Raw genomic sequence first — 20,651 nt, forward strand, 5'->3', positions numbered from 1 at the left:
GCACAGAGACACACAACAGAAAGATTGAGTAAATATTTCCCCATTTTAACTGGTTGCCGGTGTGATATCTTTATTGTTAGCACCTGTTAACTGCTACAAATAGGTAGTTTAATTACATGAGCATCAAAAACTTGGAATGCGATTATTTCTTACAATTTTGAGAAGGCGCCAATAATTTTGTCCAGTCCATTTTTTGAGTTTTGCATGGAATGTGTCAAATTCGTCCTTTTGTTTGTCCACTTTTTTGTGTCATGCCAATACAAATAAAGGAAATAAACACAAGAATGCCTAAACATTTCTACTTGCAACATGTTGCTGGCGAAGTGGTGTATTATCTGAAAGAAATGCAGGAGTGCCAATATTTTTTTCTGATCTGAAAACAGGCAGGTGGACCCGATCAGAACCTCCTTTCTCTATGGAGCGGCGGGTCTATCTGTCAAAAAAGGATGGATTGGGATCCAATTCCACTTCCATCCATCGGATCGGGTTAGATGAAAACGGATAGGTGGTCCGTTTTCATCCAACCACCCATTGAGGAGAGCAAACATCTCTGTGTCTGCTCTTCAGCAGCAGAGCAGACACAGAGCTGCCATCCGCTTGCCCTGCAGGGATCAGCAGAGAAATCCCCCACTGAGCAAGTGGATCCGCTAAACAGGTCCGCCCCATGTGAAAGGACACTTAGGCTGGGTGAAAGGAACAACATTTTTTTAAATTTTCAAATCAGCTCACTTATCCTCAGCATCATATTGGATTCTTCCATCATATGGTAGACTTGTCTATCAGATTTGTCCATCAATGTGAAAGACCACAGCAAATGGGGTTACATAACAATAAGAAGAAGACATTTTGGGCATTCCCATCTCTTTGTGTATAAGAAGTTGAAATGCAGTTGTTTGCCTAAATCTATATAATAGACTTTTTTTTACCATTGCCTAATGTTTGTCTTTATTTCACAGGGGAAGATTTGTGGGTTATGTGGAACTTATGATGAAAATCGAAATAATGATTTCACGACCCGCAACAATGCTGTTGTTGCAAATGCAGAAGAGTTTGCAAACAGTTGGAGGTTGTCCCCCACTTGTGCTGATGGCAAAGTCTATCGAGATGCTTGCTCACTAAACCCGTACAGAAATGCCTGGGCAAATAAAAAATGCAGCATCATAAACAGTGAAGTCTTCTCTACTTGCCATTACCATGTAAGTAATGGGAATGCTGAGACATTTCTTTTCCCCTGATTCTAATAATATGACTGGACATTTGCAATTTGTTTAGTTACAAATCGACGTTCTGACTAAATTTACTTGATTCGGAGATTTGAATGTATCCAAATCTCCCAAGCACAATAGTAACGAATTTCAAAGACTCTGAAATAAATTATAACGAAAACAACATATTTATTTATATTCATTAATTTCATTCAGATAACATGATGCGATAATTTGGATGTAGCCAAATCTCTGAATCACAATAGTAACAAATTTCAACTAATCTGAAATAAATTATAATGAAAACAACATATTCATTCATATTCATTTGCTTAATTTACATGATGGTACAATAGGTTTGGCCTTTTATTAATGTTTGAAGCACATGAAATAAGGCAACTACATAACGAACGATCCAAATTGCTTCAATCCATTATTTTTTATTCTAGTGAGTGTAGCGTGAATATTCTTTTTATATTGGGATTGAACTTGAGAGACCGTTTGTTTAGTTTGTATGTGCACAGCCCAGCAAACTTTCGGATGCATGCAATTCCAGTCAATATCATCAGTTTATTCCATTTCTCTTTGTGGGTTGGACCAGCAGGGATATAGACAATTTTCCAAAATAACAAAAGAATAACAAAATTTCTGAAAACATGAATCGATTTGGAACAACAAATATATACTCTCCTAAAAAATGAATCATTCTGAAAATGAATCATTCTAACATAATGATTATAACTAAACCAATTGATTTACTTAACCAAGGGTTCAGCAAATCATGTTCAAAATTTGGAGTACCCAAACTTAGAGGAGAAACCCATTGACGTTATGACAGGGAAAAGTTTGTTGCTAAGTTCTGGTCATTTTTAGTGCTAATAAGCAAACTACTTTCAAAAAAGGCAAGGAAAGTGGCACACTGCCATGGGAAACATGTGCAGTACCAATGCAAAAAAAAGTTAAATAATGTACATCAGGAACAGGATTTGTTCAAGCTGCTGCAATAGAAATATTGCCAATACACAAATTCTTTCAATATGTTTGGAGAATGCCTTAAATTTGTACATGGCATTGTGGAACAGTATAGTTTTCATAGGCAGTCTCAGTGACAATGTACAATGGCAGTACAAATTTAGTACAAAGGTTGTGTCCGGCTATTCTGTCACGTATCTTGGATCTAAAAACCAGTCTGAGCACCAGCGCCCCACTCACATTCCTTAGATGAGCAGTAGAGCTTGGGTGAGTTGTTGACTACCTATTTTCAGGTAGTTTTAGTTGCGACACATGCTTTTTAATCTTGAGGTAATAGGCCTGCTTCGCCCAGAAGATAGAAGTGCAGTGCTTCATTGAAGCTTTAACTTTTCTAATTGATGTAAAACTGTCCTGCTTGCCAATTTATATTAAACTCCCATTAAGAATTGAGGGAGAATTGGCAAAAATGTACTACAGAAAAAGAGCACACAGGTGCTTTGCTAAAATAATTAAGACTGCAGATGACACAGCAAAGTTTAAATTTGGCCTTTAAGCTCTGCAGTACTGTCAGCAGCCATTGTGGCTGACAGCTTGTAGGTTTCAATGAACTACAAGTGTGCTACCTTAACCTCCCTAGCGGTCTGATTATGTCCATATTTCTGTGCTTAAAGCAGTACATATTTTGCATGGAAATATGTATTTTTTTTTATTGTAGGCCTGTAATTTTTAGAAATAACTCACTGAAATCTGTCCGAACAAGAGTCTAGTAAACATCCCGGGTAGGAAAAAACTTGAAACACCAAATCATAAATTATAATTTATTAAATAATCATTAAAAAATAATAATATAATAATAAATTTAATTCAATAATATAATCAAACCAAAAACACTGAAATTTGAAATATAGCGCCAAGTTCGCACATCACTGAGCAAAGTCGCAAAATCGTTTTCAGTGTCTGATGACGAATTTCCCCACTAATCATTATCACTCAATTCTGCAAGTGGTTCTAATTTACTATCGCTGTTCTCTAGCTGGTCTAAAACCGATTTTGACATAAAGGGACGTTTTTTGGACGCCATGGATGTTTCTCAGTTTCCAGGCAGAAAGAACAGTAAAAATGCAGGCAGGGCACAGGACAAAGCGCTAGGGACAAAATGTATGTGAAATGGTTTGATATAGTAATGTTTTACTATGTGATTTTAGTGAATGTCACTTTTTGTCATTTTCAAATTTCCCGCCGTTCTGTCCCCCGTACATCCCGACGCTCGCAGGGGACGGAACCCAGATGACAGATGCTGACATCCGCCGGATTATATTGCCGAGGACACAGCAGGAGGGACATCGCGGGAGCGCAGGACAAGGTAAGTGATCGAGGGATCGTGGAGCAGTGCCGCATGGTAAGCCCAAGTGTAGCTCGGGGTTACCGCTTGTGGTACTGAGACTTTACCCCGAGCTACAATCGGGAATACCGCCAGGGAGGTTAAGATAACCTTTACCTGCCAATTTTTCATCAAATGCTCATAATACATTTTCTAAATGTGGGATAGGTTCACTTTGCTTTTGTTTTCTGGATATATTTTCCAAGACATATTTTCACTTTATTGTTGTACTATATAGCATGCAGAAAGACTCGGGGTAATTTACTAAAACTGGAGAGTGCAAAATCTGGTGCAGTTCTTCATAGAAACCAATGAGCTTCTGGGTTTTATTGTCAAAGTTTACTGTATTTGAGCAAGCTGAAGTAAGAAGCTAATTGGCTATCTTGCACAGCTGCACCAGATTCAGAGTGCACCCATTTTAGTAAATCTCCCCCACCATTAGTTCAGTTATTTCAGGATATGTGGAAATGTTAATTCTGGTCAGACAGAGCAAGAGACGCCGGAGAAAATAGTAGGGGTGGGATAGCAGCTAATAGCAATTGCTGACCTCAGATCAAACAAAAAAATGAAATGAAAGAAAAAATGCCCCCAATAATAAGAAAAAAAGGCAGAAATAATTGCTTAAAGGCTAAGTTCACCTTTCTGAACACGTTATATGTAGGGTGTAACATGTAACATGTTCAGCATGCACATCCTCCCTTCCCCATCCCCCCCATTACAGCAGACAAGGGATCTTCTCCTCGCACCCACTATCAAAATTTGAAAACAGTTTGGCCATGCAGGGCTCTGCCCACACAGCCACTTAATTCATTAACAGTTTCCTGTGAAAGAATAGACTACAAGTACTGTCAGCCATTAAGGCTGACAGTTTGTAGTTCTCCATTAACTATGAGAACGCTGGTGAGCTCTCCTGTAGTTAAATGATCTTCCTGCTGACAAATAACTGCCTTCCCTGCGCCATTCTAGAGTCTACAGGTGTACAATGGTCTACAGGCTCCTTATAAAAAAAATAATAAATGTACATTTATTCCTTTGTTTTTTACATGGTGAACTTAGCCTTTAACGTGATACGAAACATGCAATGTTTTTATCCCTTTTATTTATGTATAAAGAACACGCCACTGTATTTAATGTAATATTTAAAAAATTAGGGGGGGGGCGCATGCGCGGCTGGCTCCGAGATGGATTCTCAGTGAAGAGAGCTCCGTCCACCCGCCAGCACTGACGCGGCTCACTCCGACCCCAGGAGACCAAACCACCTCCAAATAGCAAATAAGGGTCACGGAACCCTCTACAAACAATGACGCACCACCGCAAAGCTCTGTGACAGCCAGGGAAGCTCACAAACTTCTTCCTTGCTGTTAACCCATGCAGCCAAGATGGCGCTGGCTGCATGACAAGCAGCCTCATCTCATATGAAGGGGACAAATCAGCACAGCATCCGGACCCCAGGCTCAAGGCACCACTGTACCCAGGAGACCCGGGTGAGTCCTCTCCTCCCCTGTCTCCTTCTACCAGCAGCCCTGCTAAATCCAGGCCCAGACTGGACACAGATGCCATTCCTGACAGACAGCCTTCTTTTCCACCTACAATCTTTGAAAACACTTCTCCATCTTTAATGGAATCCTTTCCTGCCTCTGACCAACCTATCACTGAAATCTCCATGAAAAACATGCTTCTTTCTCTGCAACAAACATTGCACAATGATCTGACAACATCACTATCCCAAATCTCAAACGCGGTACAAAAACAGGAATACCGTATACGCCATATTGAGAACAAAATGGGAGAAATGTTCACAGCACATAATGATCTAATAGATGCACACGCAGACCATGAAGCTGATATCGAACAAGTAAATCTTAAACTGGCAGACCTAAAGGACTGCTCCGGGCGCAACAACATTAAATTCCGTGGTATCCCTGAATCCATCACCAAAGACGCCATAGTTCCCTATATCCAACAATACTTGAAGCACCTCATTCCTTCACTCACAAATGTGGGGCTCACCATAGACCGCGCACACAGAATACCCAAGCCATCATTCCTACCAGTCGCAATACCCAGGGATACATTGGCGCGCATACATTTTTACCATGTAAAAGAGAAAATAATGTTAGCCGCTAGAAATCCTACATCAATTCCAGCATCACAAGCGAATATCAAATTATTCGCTGACCTATCCAAAGCTACACTCCTCAACCGCAAAAAGCTTGTCACTATAACAAAGGCACTGCAGAATCACGGAATCGGCTACCAATGGGGCTTCCCCACGAAGCTTACCGTCAAACACCATGGAAGGATCCACACGATCAAAACCCTGAAAGCAGGCATCGAACTCCTGAAAACTTGGAGCATCATACCAGCGGACTCCCACCAATCCATCCCTAACTGTCTGAAGCAAATGGATGCAGAGTGGTCATAATCCACCATCTACTCACACCACCAAATACCCAACATCCTGGGCATTGCTCCACAAACCACTAACAGCTAGCAGATGGCCCTTATCCGAACATTTCCAGGCTTCAAGTTTTCTTCCAGCATGACATCTTCTACAAGTCATGCTTGTTCAAACCTCCCCATTACGCAGTAGCAAGACGTGCTACACATGTTACTTTTAAGGGTTTTTTTACGCTTTTCCCCTCCTCGCATCACCAGTCAGCCAAGTCAATCTCTATCCCTTCAAAGGCCTCCACCACATGATGGAAAACATCCCCCAACCCAGCGACCAAACCGAGCCCACAACATCACACCTCTGGAAGACCATCACCTATGACTAAAGAAAACCCACCTTACTCAACAACCTAAGAAACAACTCCTCTACTTCACAGAACCCGTCAACACTCAACAAAATGATTAACATATCATCCTCTCCTTTAGGCGCACCCTGAAAACCCATCTCTTCAGGGAAGCCTACCCCACCCCCTGCTAACTTGCCGACCTCCTCCACTCTTCCTACCACTCCATCCCCCACAGCTATCTCCTCCTGTGCCACCACCCCCTCCCTCCTAGATTGTAAGCTCGAAAGAGCAGGGCCCTCGATCCCCTCATGTTTTGCATTGTATTGGTATTGTTCTGTCACATGTTCTGTCCCCCTTTGTAATGTACAGCGCTGAGCGAACTATTGGCGCTTTATAAATACTGTATAATAATAATAATAATAATAATAATAATAATAATCCTTAAACATCCATGGCCTAAACTCCCCTTATAAGAGATCCCTACTTATGAAAGAAGCTCGCTCCCTACAAACCGACTTCCTATTCCTACAGGAAACACATTTCGCCTCCACCAAAATCCCTAAATTCAATGTGCAGCATTTTTCTTCCATATATATGGCGACAAATCCCAAGAAAAAGAATGGTCTTATTACAGCCATAAGAGACTCCCTTCGATTCCATTACATCTCAGAAATAGCAGACCCCCAAGGCCGCTACCATATCGGGATCTGAAAAATCAACAAAATCCTATACACCCTGGTCAATGTCTACGGTCCAAATACCAACCAACTCCAATTCTACAACAAACTCAACCATCTCCTCTTAAAAACAAGGCAGACTTCTCATCGGCTGAGATTTCAACATCATAGGCAATCCACTTCTGGACTCTTCCTCCAACAAACGCTCCTCCAAACGCAACTTTAACCAATTTTTGCATAATAATGATCTCTACACAGCACAGAAAAAGATTACACCTATTACTCCCCATCCCATCTATCCTACTCCAGAATTTACTTTTTCGTAACAGACAAATGGACTCTACAGCATGTTCCTTCTTCAAAGATCAGCACCATAACATGGTCAGACCACGCTCCAATCACCATTACCCTCGACTACAATCAACACTCTTCGATCCCTCGAATGTGGAGACTGAATTCGGCACTACTGAAGAATCCAGACCACAAGAAATGCATATCGGACGCACACAACATGTTTTTTGAACTCAATGATACACCTGATATTTCTATACCCACATTATGGTCCACTTACAAAGCATACATGAGAGGTATTCTTATACAACTAAATTCCCGCATTACCAAACAAAGAAACCAACAAATTGGCAAACTCCTCACATCAATTAAATTAAAAGAAGAAATAAATAAAAAATCCCCTTTCAATTTCTTCCTCCCTCACCACAGACAGAAACAAACTTAGATCCCTCTTACTTTACAAATACAACCTTAATCTACAAAAAAATGAAAGTAAAATTCTACTCCTTAGGCAACAAAGAAAATTCCCTACTAACTCAAATGATCAAACAAAGATGCCTAAAATCCAAAATCTCCTCAATCCAACACCCAACCACTCACACCCCACTCACAAATCCACAAGAAATAGCCAACGCTTTCGCGAAGTACTACCAAAACCTATACAATCTCAAAAATTACCCTGATACTATCCAACCAACACTTACATCCATACAACAATTTCTACACACAACTAAACTTCCCCAACTTTCCCCATCTCAACTTGTTACTATCTCCACTCCGATCTCTCCCAAAGAAATAGAAATAGCCATTAAAACACTCCCACTTAATAAATCTCCAGGAAACGATGGATAGACTAACGAATTTTACAAGTAATTTGCCCCTGACCTTTCACCCTACATGACCAAACTCTTTAATCATGCCGCCACCACAGGTACATTTCCTAAAGATATGCTACACTCTATAATAACGACTATACCAAAACCTGGCAGAGATCCACAACTTTTCCAAAATTATAGACCAATCTCATTACCCAATACAGACATAAAACTTTATGCAAAAATTATAGACCGTAGAATCCTCCCTTATCTCCCTATCTTAATACATCCAGACCAAGTAGGATTCATCCCAGGCCGCCAAGCACCCGACACTAACAGAAGACTTATATCCCTCCTCCACAATCTAGAACTCACCAAACAACCCTCCCTATTATTATCTCTAGATGTAGAAAAAGCATTCGACCAAATACATTGGCAATTTATGCAATTGACCCTACAAAAATTTGGCATAACAGGATGGATGTTGACAGCCATCCTATCACTATACACCCACCCCTCAACTAGAGTACTAACAGACGGAACACTATCGAACCCATTCAACATTACAAATGGCACTTGTATAGGACACCCGTCCAGGACCCATCCTTGGCGTCCTATACAATATACACTATATTGCCAAAAGTATTGGGACACCCCTCCAAATCATTGGATTCAAGTGTTCCAATCACCTTCATGGCCACAGGTGTATAAAATCAAGCACATAGGCATGCAGACCGCTTCTACAAACATTTGTAAAGAATGGGTCACTCTCAGGAGCTCAATGAATTCAAACGTGGTATCATGATAGGTTGCCACCTGTGCAGTAAGTTCATCTGTGAAATTACCTTGCTACTAAATATTTCACGGTCAACTGTTAGTGGAATTATAACAAAGTGGAAGCAACTGGGAGCAACAGCAACTCAGCCACCAAGTGGTAGGCCACGTAAAATGACAGAGCGGGGTCAGTGCATGCTGAAGTGCACAGTGTGCAGAAGTCGCCAACTGTCTGCATTGTCAATAGCTAAAGACCTCCAAACTTTGCATAAATATACATATCTGTAAAAAAACCTTGTTTCTTACCAAATCTCAAGCAAAGTTTTGTGTGTTTTGTATTACCATCTTTGTTCTCGTATTTTATGTACATCTTTACAATACCTTTAAGTGAAAAAACAAGCACCTGTTATGGCTTACTGTGTTTGGACTGTATGCATAAAGGGAACAGCCAACAGGTCACCAACATTCTTATCCAATCTGTTGCCTGTAGGTTGATCCATCAAACTATTTTCATGCTTGTGTCTCGGACTCATGCTCTTGTAACACTGGAGGAGATTGTGAGTGCTTTTGCACAGCTGTTGCTGCATATGCCCAAGCATGTGGAGAATACAACATATGTGTTTCCTGGAGAAGTCCAACTATCTGCCGTGAGTAATACATTCATGCAAAGAAGTTTATAATATACTGTAATGTAAAGAGCAAAGTCTATGGTATAAAAGGAAATATGTAGTACTAATGATAAAGTAGAGAAGACTGATGCCAATAGTTCCTGGGCCCATTTTAACAGCAGGCCTTTGGGAACGCTAACTTATATTTCTCATTGCATACCAGCATGGAATCCTAGATAATTCCAAACATCAACTGAGGGTCTCTGTTGACTGACACACAGGTCAGTGTGTGTGTTGACCAGGGACACTAAGCAGTTTTTTACACATTTTAAACATAGTTTATTGGAGTTTTTTCAGTTGCCTGAGAACAGACAAACATTACAAAGAAATAATACACATCCCAATGCTTAAAAACTGAAACCTACAGGACAATTACACAACAAAGAAGAAACAAAAAGAGGACGATGGCTGGATTATCCTACAGAGATTACCTTGTATCGTGAATTAGAATATATATTATTTATAAATAATTACTGATTTTCTCTCTAACATCAAGAAATTCAGTTAGGTAACCTTTAAGAACGTTAGTTTATGTAAAGGCAGCACAGAACCTATCATATGATTTTAATTAAAGTTTACAATTTTCCAGTACAGAAGAATTGCTTTCCACATATATACATCAAAAGGAATGATGGAGTATTAACTTATTAGTAATGGACTGGTATTAGCAAGCCCAGCAAACACAATTCAGGGTCATTTATATTAGCAATATGAAGAAAGGTTGGTATATGTGGCATAAGTTCATTTTGTAACCAGGGTCTGACGTTACCTAACTTTATGGCTAAGCCTTGCCACCTGCTATTCCCTTATCCTTATCCATGGGAATATCTCATTAGCCAGTAGGGATACTCTCATTGTACAGGGATTGTGGTAGTTCTGGAGCTTGGCCATTAAGTCAGCGATAAGCCCCAGTAACAAAGTGAAACTAAATTAGAGGGCACAGAATAGATTTTATTTTTAAAAAATGTCCCACAAATGTTGGCTGAAGCAGGTGGGAATGACTTACTGGTTGTTAGGACTCTGGCAGCAAGCCCTCATACTTAGCAGAGGTAGTTCCACCTATATAGTTTGGCTGTTTGCCAAACTCCAGGACATGTAATATTCAGACCAAAGCTCATTTCTAAGCAGCTGCAACACCCCATATATTATCCACTACATCCATGGGAGATGGATATAGTTTATATTGTGTACTTTTTGAACTGTGTTTGTTTTGATATATAATGTTTATCTGCCACCAGCTATGTTTTGTGATTACTACAACTCCAAAAGTGGCCAAGATTGCGAGTGGCATTATAAGCCCTGTGGCTCTCCCTGCTTGAAGACTTGCAGGAACCCGACGGGGAAATGTTATTATGAAATACGAGGTTTAGAAGGTAAAATATTATTTTTTTCTAGATTTCAACTTGCTTTTATTGATCTACAAAATGACATCTATCATTCATACTTCATATAGGTTGTTACCCAAAATGCCCACCGAGCAGACCATATTTTGATGAGGATGAAATGAAATGTGTTGCAGTATGTGGCTGCTATGATAAGGACAGAAAACACTATTACTTAGGAGCCATTGTCCCCAGTTTGATTAACTGCAATTTTTGGTAAGACATGTATTTTTCTGTTTCTATGTATTTGCAAATTCTTTGGGGTTTATTTCAAAAACAATTTCTAAGACTTTTCGTTCGAATTTCACACCATTAGTGGGCCACAATAACGGCAGATTTTATAGCAGCCATCGAATTTGAGTGATCGGGCATGTTATAATTTTTTTTAAAAAATTAATTAATTTTTAATCAATGATGGGAGAATCATGCTAGAAATGTAATCGAAAAAGAAATGAGCATGAGCTGTGACTTGGAAAGAAACTAAAAGTATTGGCCACGAAAATTCTTTTTTGTAGCAACATGAGGTGAAATTAAAGGCTTGGTTGGTCGAATTTCAAAATCAATGGTGGCACCATTGAATAAAAAACACAAATTTCTGATTTTCTAAAGAAAATTAGCTCAGAATTTGACCCATGTATTGCCTGCATAAACCTGAGGAGTGCAAAATCTAGTGCAGTTGTGCAAGGTAGCCAATCAGCTTCTAACGTCAGCTTGTTCAATTAAGCTTTGACAATAAACCATGGAAGCTGCACAAGATTTTGCACTCTCCAGTTCTAGTAAATCATCATCAGAAAACTCCTTGTCTCTCTGTAATAATACTGATTGGGATTTGCATAGATAAAATGCAGTTTGATGTTGGATATAATAAGATCCCCATTGACTTCATAACATGGCAATCAGTTTATGGTAAATCAAGCCTAAAAGGTAGTTCAAAGTCATTCGTCTACTGCAATGGTGGTCAAATAACTTGATATAAGGGGTTAGGCAGCCCCTAACAACAACAGAGGACCACACGTTATATTCAGGCAATACAATGCTACAGTAAGCTGTCAGAGTCTGTAGACATGCTATATGAGATGGACAAAGATTGCATAAATGTTATAAAAAATATTGAAGACTTGGGACATGCTTCAGGAGACATTTATAGACCGAAGACACATTGTATGAGACTGCTGGGGATCACTACTTTTACAGTCCCTTTGCAAATCAATGCCTCCTTATTTAAGCTCCATACTTAATTACTTGTGCCACATTTGATATTCCTCTCAGCAGGATCTATAAAGTTTAAAAACAAAGTAATGTGATGGACAGCACAGAAAAAGTAACAAAATGCTGAAGAATTAAAAATGCCAAATTGCTGCATGTGATCCTTGAGTCATAGGTTGGGCACCAGGGATCAAAAGCATTTAGGGCAAAATGACAGAGTCTCTTTAACCCCTACTTGCCTGCCCCAGTGACCATTTAAATAGTTCGGAAAACTAAGGTGGCGGGAAGGATTGACAATCATGTGATTACGGTCACAGTGGTCACTTGACCGGAAGCCGATCCTGCCAGCTACCGATCCTTAGGTTGGACAGGGAGCTGTCTTCTACAGCTCAGTCTTTGTGCTCTCAGCACATAAACAATGGCTGCTCAGTGACTCATATGTGCGGCATGTGGGCAGAAAATCCCACCCTTTTGCTGCTGTACATTCTGTATGTGTTGGGTGGTTGTAAATGAGTTAAAGAGCAACTCTTGACAATTTTTATAATCCTCCTCCCCTAGACTTGCACATTGCTCTGCAAATCCTGTGTAAATTTTGTATCAGATGGTGTCAGAGGTTACACTGGGTGAATGAGATCACTCCATCCCTGATGTGCCACAGCGTTTAAGCCTGAAGACTGACTGCTCAGGCCTGAGCATTGCATTCTGGGAGCATGTTACATGCTGCCCACACCTGGAAGCATCAAGTATTTTGAGTATAAGTGAATTGCAGTGAAAGTATAAGTGAAATTGAGCATATGTGTGTCAATAGGTTGGCACTGAGGAGCCTATTTAGAGCACAGTGATAGAGTCTCTTTAAAAAAGGAGTTGCTTTTGGATGGCAACCTGCAAATGACAAGCAGAAGTGTGCCCTGTGATTTCGGTTATTTTGCGTCCTTGAGAACACAGGTTGTTCTGTGATATAATGTTGCAATTTATTCAAAAGTAGTCTTGGCATTTAGCTTAGGTTAAATATGCCTTATTCCTGCTATGATAGCAACTATTAAGATTCTCTCTTTAAAACAATGCCCATATATTTGGACACAGCCAATTTACTTGCCATGCATTCCGTGAAATGAATTCCCATTTATGGCTTTAGCCCAGCCTTAGTTTGCACCAAAACTTCAAAAGATGCCCATGCTCTAAATCAGTGGTCTCCAAACTGCTGCCCTTTGCTTGCTTTATCCATCCCTTAGGTCATTATTCTTCCTACTGTCAGCAACATTAGGGCATAGTTCCTGACAATGACAATGGGGCACTATGCCTCCCACTGACACCAATGTTGGGGCACTTTTCCCCCCACTGACACCAATGATGGGGCACTTTTCCTCCCACTGACACCAATGATGGGGCACTTTTCCTCCCATTGACACCAAAGATGGAATACTATTTCTTCTGCTGAGACCAAAGATGGGATACTATTGCTCCCACAGACACCAATCATGGGGCACTATTCCTTCCACTAACACCAAAGATGGGACACTATTCCTCCCCCTAATACCAAAGAGGGGACACTATGCTTGTGCACCATTGACTCTTCACTTACAATAACCCACATGGTACATATATCCCTTTATGGAAATTTTCACCCATGTTCTAACACCTTCACACCAGAAAACTCACCGGATAACCATGACCCCTTTGTATATTAGTTTGCCATAGGGCACTTGTGTCCATCCGAGGAAGTCCAGGACCACAGCCGCAATCTCTTCTCTCAATATGCTTCTTATATAGGTCTCACCCTTCTCTTTGCAGCTACCAAATGAAAGTTTGCCTGGCAAACTCTCTTTTGCTCAACCCGTTGGATGAACAAAAAAAAAAAGAATCATGGATGGCCAGCTTAATGGAGCCCTGGATAGCAGTAAAATCCTGACAAAAATCTGACAATTCAACTATCTCCCAAGCTTTTATCCTAACTAGGATTCTTTGTTTTGGATGAAGTTTGTAGTTGGAATTTAATTAACTTCGTTAAACATGTCTCTGTTTTCCTCCACAGTAATTGTACTATGGAAGGCATACAATGCCAATATGTTGTTGAAGGTAAGTTTGGAGATTGCATTTTTACCTTACATGTGTCATATAAATGCTTTCATTTTGTCACAAATATGGAACAATTGGAGTATTAAAACTTGGATAGACTTTACCAAATATATGAATACTCTATACTTGGTAGAGGTTTAGAGCTCTCACAACATTTGTAAAATATTTGTTCTTACTTCTAACAACCTACTTTTGTACTCAAGACTCTATCAATTTTGAAATTGCATAATATTTAGACCACATGTGGCCCTAGAAGCCCTCTGATGTGGCCCTTGACTTCAAACCAGGGAAGCGAATGCCCATGCTCTGGGATGATGGGTCGGCAAGCCCATTCCAGAATCAAGGGGTTGCTGACCCGCTATCCCAGTGATACCAAGTGCACTTCACCTGGGACCTTTCTAGCAGCCTGGAGAGCGATGCCAGCAGAAACAGGATAAGCAAGTGCACTCCGCATGGGACCTTTCTAGCAGCCAGGAGTGGGATGCCAGCAGAAGCAGAATGAGGAAGAGGTCAGTGTATTAAATATCACATACACTGCACTATTGCAGTGGGTATTTTACCACTTTTAAAAAGGGTTATAGGCTGCTTTCACACTGATCTGCAGGTGCAGCACAGTGCACCTGTGGCTTAGCTGCATTGAGCCATACACATCTATTATATCGTGCAGGTTTGGTGTGCTTTCAGAAAGTGCACCACACCCACAATATTAGTAGACTATGGCAAAGCACAGTTAAACGCCAGGTAAACTGCAGAGCATCAGTGTGAAAGCAGCCTTATAGAGAGCTCAGGACACTAAAGGCTCATTTACATTTGCAGTTTGAGGGACGATAAAACTCCATAGTTCATTGTGGCCCGTGACCAGTTACCAAATCATTTAAGTGGCCCTCGCTCTTTAAAAGGTTTATCACCTCTGATTTAGACAAAGCAGCAACACATTTTGTAAATGTTAACAGGACGGATAATAAGCCAAATTGTAAGACAAAGAGTAACTGGTAATGTGCAGTTTTACTAACCAGGTGCAAACGTCAAAGCTATAATGCAAAACAGGGTCTGAAGGGCAATGGGCATATATAAAAATTTAAGAGTGTGCTTACATCTAAAATAATAATAAAAATATATAAATCATACACAAAAACTGTGAAAAGGTCATCCACGTATATAAAATATGCTCATACAAAAGTGTAAACATCTCATCAATAAACTTAACAGGTTAAGTGAAACCAAGTGCTTACGTAATGAAAAGATATACATAAGTATTGGCCCCAAAAAATATTTGTCCAAAGCAAACAAATGCCCCAAATACAACAGATCCAATCCAGTGTTCAAAGGGTGTTCACAGTGCCAAAAGCGCTTGCCAAATTAAAGTGCTTCAGTGTTTGAGTGAGACTGATCATGCAAAGCAGCTTACCAAATTAAATGGATCTCAGCACAAGAGATCTAAATGCGCTCGTGAACAATATACCACTCCACCAGCTATCCAACACTCGACCATCCAACAGGTATCACCAGCACAGTGTACCGTTTATATAAAATTCATAGCCACATTACCGATACAGGGAAAAATGAGAAGTCTCATGGTTCAGTAAAAGCTCTATAGCATTTAAAGTGATACTAAACCTAAAAACATTGTTTGCATTAGGTAAAAACATTTTTAAGTTCCCTGTGCACCCCCTTCCTTGTGTGAAGGGGAAGAGAGGGGAGAAGAGATCAGTGCTGTCCTCCTCACACATGGACTTAAATAGCAGCAGGAGCCATTGGCTCTTGCTGCTGTTAATCAAGTAGAGGAAAGTGGGGGCGGGGCTAAGTCCCGCTGTGTGTGTCTATGGAGCATGGCTGAACACAGGTTGAGAGTGAGCAAGCAGTGTTTGTCCCAATAGCAAATGGCTTGCTATTGAGACACACAAAGAAGAGGAGGAGCCTTGATTACAGGCCCGGGGACCTGAGAAGAGGCCACTCTGTGCAATACCACTCCACAGAGCAGGTGAGTATAACATGTTTGTTATTTTAATTTTAAAAAATTCTGTCTTTAGTAACACTTTATTGTAATAATGGGATAATGCAGTAACAATAGCAGCAGTATAATACACAACGTATGTTACAATCAACCACGGGTCCCAGCAGCATGCATGCGTGATGATGTCACTTGATCAGACTTCAATTGACACGTTTCCTCCAAAGGGCATTCTCAAAGAAAGGAGGCATGTGTATGCTGCAGAATATTACAAAACAGATCATGAAAGCTACACAGATATGAACACTTCAACGCAATGTCTCAATCAGGGTAATATAAGGGTGCATAGAATAGATTCTATAAGACTCCATAGCAAAAGAAAGTTTAGCTGAGAATCACTACTTCAGTAAAACCGTTCAGGACACAGCTTTTTTTATTATCACTATAGACAGCATCCGTCACAGTATCCAGGCTAGCTCTGGTGAACAGCTGGAGGAAGCCACAGACAAATCGCCACCCCACTGGAACTGGAGTACTCTGGTAGCAAAAGTGATAAAAGTGTACCATTAGGCTTTGACCTAGTTGCCTGCATGCTGGTTCTGACAGTGGAGGACATTTAATTTGGTTGTAGATCACTTGCCTAGATAACTTTGCCTTATCAGGTGTGGTAACTCTAAACTACCGACGGAGGAAGGCAGAGAAACTTATCTTCCCTGGGTGTATTCTGAAATCCAGGGAGTTTTGGGAAATGAAGTTAAAGGAGAAATATTGCCAAAGCTTTTTCGGCTCCACTTCTCCTATGGAGCACAGGAGTGCAGTTCAATCCATATTCCCATGACCTGGTTTCAGCCAACACCAGGCTAAAGCCTGCAGTTGAGAGACATCTCTCAACCAGCCCAGGCTCTGGAACTACCCAAAACAAAATAAAAATTTGGATATGGATACATTTAACTCCCAAAAGGCCAGCAATTTGTTTTTGAAGAAATTTTGATTTTGTAACCTGGGATTCAACACGTCACCACCCCACCTCTCCACTTTGCCTAGTCAAAGGTTAGGAACACTGGAATGATCACACCACTTTAGCATGGCTGTTTTGTACTTTGTGCTTTAATATTACTAGTGGATGCATATGAATGTTACAACTTATTCAGTAGTTGCTTTGCTTCTTTGCATTTGTTTACCCTTTGGTTGAATGATTTTTAACTACCACTTGCCCTCCTGAGGATTTACCCCCTTTCCTGACCAGGCCATTTTTTGCAGTACGGCGCTGTGTTACTTTAACTGACAATTGCACGGTCATGCAAAGCCGCACCCAAATTAAATTAGCATCCTTTTTTACCCATGAATTGAGCTTTCTTTTGGTGGTATTTGATCACCTGTGTGTTTTTTATTTTGTGCTCTAGAAAAAAAATGTCCGGCAATTTTGAGAAAAAGAAAATATTTTTGACTTTTGTTATTAAACATGTCCAGTAAAAAAGTTTTAAAAAACAAATTTTGGCATAAATTTAGGCCAAAATGTATGCTACTATATGTCCTTGCTAAAAAAAAATCCCAATACGTGTAAATTAAATGGTTTACATAAAAGTTTTAGCATTTACAAATGGCGGTATAGATACCGGAATTTTTTTTTTAATTACTTTTACTAGTAACGGCAGTGATCAGCGACTTATAGCGGGGCTGCGGGACTGTGGTGGGCATTCTGACACTGGGGGGAACTGACTTGGTGTCACTGACATCCCCAGTGACACCAATACAGTGATTAGTACTAAAAAAAAGCACTGACACTGTACTAATGACACTGGGCAGGAAGGGGTTAACATGAGGAGTGATCAAAGGGTTAACTGTGTTTTGTTTTACTTTGGGCTGTGTGTCTGTGTTTCACTGTAATCACATTGTTTTGGATGGTTGTGCTGTGCACAGCCATCCAAAGCAGTGTGCATGAGCTGACAGGGAAGATAACTGTATTGTTTACATATATGATTGTGCGCACCCATGCCTCCCTATAGCAGTATATCTGCTATAGGCTGGTCAGGAAGTGGTTAAAGAAGTCCTGAACTTCAAGGTGAAGTATAGCCAAAGCTTTTTTTCGATCACAGGAGTGCATTTAGTTCTGCACTCCTGTGACCCATTTCAGCCAACAGTGGGCTAAATCCTGCTGTGGGCTGACTTCACAGAGCCGTTACAGGCTCTGAAAAGGTTTAGACCATATGGTCAGGATCCACCCAGAAGCATGGAACAGCAGATGGCTCAAACTCTCAGCATGCTGCTGAGAGCCTGAGCCAGCCCATCCTGCACCTTTCACAGCGAAGAGCTCCAGTAAGTGCTGGAGGGGCAGAGTAGAGAACCAATGACTGATAGTCACCCCTATCTACTCAGATTGGAGGAGGAGAACTGAGTGAGCAGTGTTTTATCACTCAGTTCTCTATGCAGAGCCAGCAGGGAGAGATCAGATCAATACTGTATCCACCTAGTATAGTGAGTATAATGTTTTTTTTTCTACAGCTCATATTTCTCTTTTAAAGAGGGGATGTATTCTATGCTATAGATAACGTCATAGAATTGTTTTTGTACCTAAGCACTACCTTGAAAAATATACCTTCTTGTCTGGAATTCCTCTTGATAAATAACAGTACACTTCCTTTTAGACATAAGCAAACCAAGCAAGGTTCTGTGAACTTAGCAAGAAGCCCATAAACTCTAAACAGTGCCAAAGCCTATTTAAGTTTATGGGAGACAAAACTTGTTTCAGGCCATTTTGGTGGCTGTTTTTTGTAAACCAACTGGCTGAGGATCCTGGGTCACATCATGGACTAAACATGGAAGAGGAAGGATATCTGGGACCTCCTTTTTATTAAAGGGACTTCTGAATTCTGATAAGTCCTCACCCACAAACATTCACATCCTCTTAAGGACCAGATGTGGGGATGAGGACCTTGTCCCCTCAGCATGGAGACAAGGTGCCTTACACCTGCAAGTGTTAAATAAAAGGCACTGCTGCCCCTGACTGCTAGTTTTAAGAGATGTGGAAGGAGATTTGGTGATATCAGTATTGTTCTGCAAACTGTTTTCCTTGCTGGAGGCTCTGCCTTGAGGAAGCAAAGCCCTACCTCAACCAAGATGGCCACCTTCATGCAGATCACGACTAGTTATTTGCCCCCTGTCCACCAATTTTGGGACAGCTTCCAGAGTCTAGTTCCTCTTTAAGTCACATCTAGTGCACTGTGGAAGTGGATGTGCTACAACAAACTTTAAGTGCCATTCACTTTTATTGGTTTGCCCAATGCATTTATCCAGAGTATTTGGGCTCCAGAGTACCACAAAGCATGATGTAAGTTGTGGTGTGCTGCTGTTAACAGGCCCAATTTGGCTGCATTTAGGCCAATTCACAGTAACACTGCGTACTTTCATGGACAATAAAGTATGTTGTGGGTATGCATTACCCCAGCCCAGTACAATGTGAACAGGCCCTTATAATTTTCTGCTTGGACTGAATATGTTCTCTCATTGGAGAAATACTGTGTACTTTGAGTGTTTTGGAGCAAAACTGATATTCCAGTTGTCTTGAACATTTAAAACGTCTATAATATGTTTATAGCATTGTCATTCTTTCTAACTATGTTTATATTTTTATTTTAGAGTGTAAATGTGAATACCATGGGCACATGTATGCATATAATGAAACCATATACAATACAACAGAAAGTGGAACTGGTTGCCAAAGAGCTATATGTAAGGAAAATGGAACCATCTATTTTGATCAATGTCTTTCCAGTACAGTACAGCCCTCAACTATTACAGGTAATATTTAATTAACTAATAAAAGATGACAGGGTACAGAAAATATTAATCTTCTGTCTTGTCCATTCCTTAGCAGAGGGGGTCAAACCTGCAGTCATTTCTCCCTGCTTGGTTTTGATGCTCATGATGGTAATTCTCCCTTCAAAGAGCCTCCTAACAGCACACTTATAGGGCTCTACTTATAAAGCTTTTGTTGTTTGAAAGTCACACTTTTGTGCAAGTTAGACAAAATGTCTTGTGAAAGTGTTGCTGAAATACTTAATAATAATGAGAAAACAATACTACATTTTGGTCAGAATTCAGATTCAGAATTTCATTCAGAAGATAAGATGAGGACACAGGCCTTAAAGTGGTTCCAAAGGCAGGACATTTTTTACCTTAAAGTGTTGTAAGTCTCAGACATGACATGAACAAAGCATGTCCCTCTATAGTGTGTACTTGTTTCAATCCAGAGCACTAAGTGTCATTTCACTCTGTTGCCCTGTTCCTCCTGTTATCTGCATGAGTCACTTCTGACATGCTTTCCTGACACCAAGAGAAAAAATGCGATAGGGGAGGGACCTCCAGCATACATCTGGTGATTGACAGCCTCATCTCTGTTCCTGTATGCTGTGAAAATGGGCAAGTTTTTGCTAGAAACCCATATGGAAGAAAAATATATTTAAAATATATTTTAAAAATATTCTTCTCAAATGTATTGACATATATTTGAAA

The 20,651-nt window shown here is 40.3% G+C and overlaps 1 protein-coding gene across 1 annotated transcript in view; it reads left to right on the top strand.

Moving 5' to 3' along the window:
- The window catches only part of LOC149445618 (mucin-5B-like), a 124,644-nt gene that overhangs the window by 98,691 nt on the left and 5,302 nt on the right, over positions 1 to 20,651 (top strand). The window contains exons 11-16 of the mRNA XM_089653504.1: positions 957 to 1,196; positions 9,347 to 9,503; positions 10,763 to 10,897; positions 10,978 to 11,122; positions 14,145 to 14,188; positions 19,776 to 19,937. Coding sequence (XP_089509630.1) covers positions 957 to 1,196; positions 9,347 to 9,503; positions 10,763 to 10,897; positions 10,978 to 11,122; positions 14,145 to 14,188; positions 19,776 to 19,937 — 883 coding nt within the window. The remainder of the gene's footprint in view (positions 1 to 956; positions 1,197 to 9,346; positions 9,504 to 10,762; positions 10,898 to 10,977; positions 11,123 to 14,144; positions 14,189 to 19,775; positions 19,938 to 20,651) is intronic.

Source organism: Staurois parvus, unplaced genomic scaffold, assembly GCF_062004578.1.
Source record: "Staurois parvus isolate SC_StPar_1 unplaced genomic scaffold, SC_StPar_1.0 ptg000715l, whole genome shotgun sequence".
NCBI classification, from domain to species: domain Eukaryota; kingdom Metazoa; phylum Chordata; class Amphibia; order Anura; family Ranidae; genus Staurois; species Staurois parvus.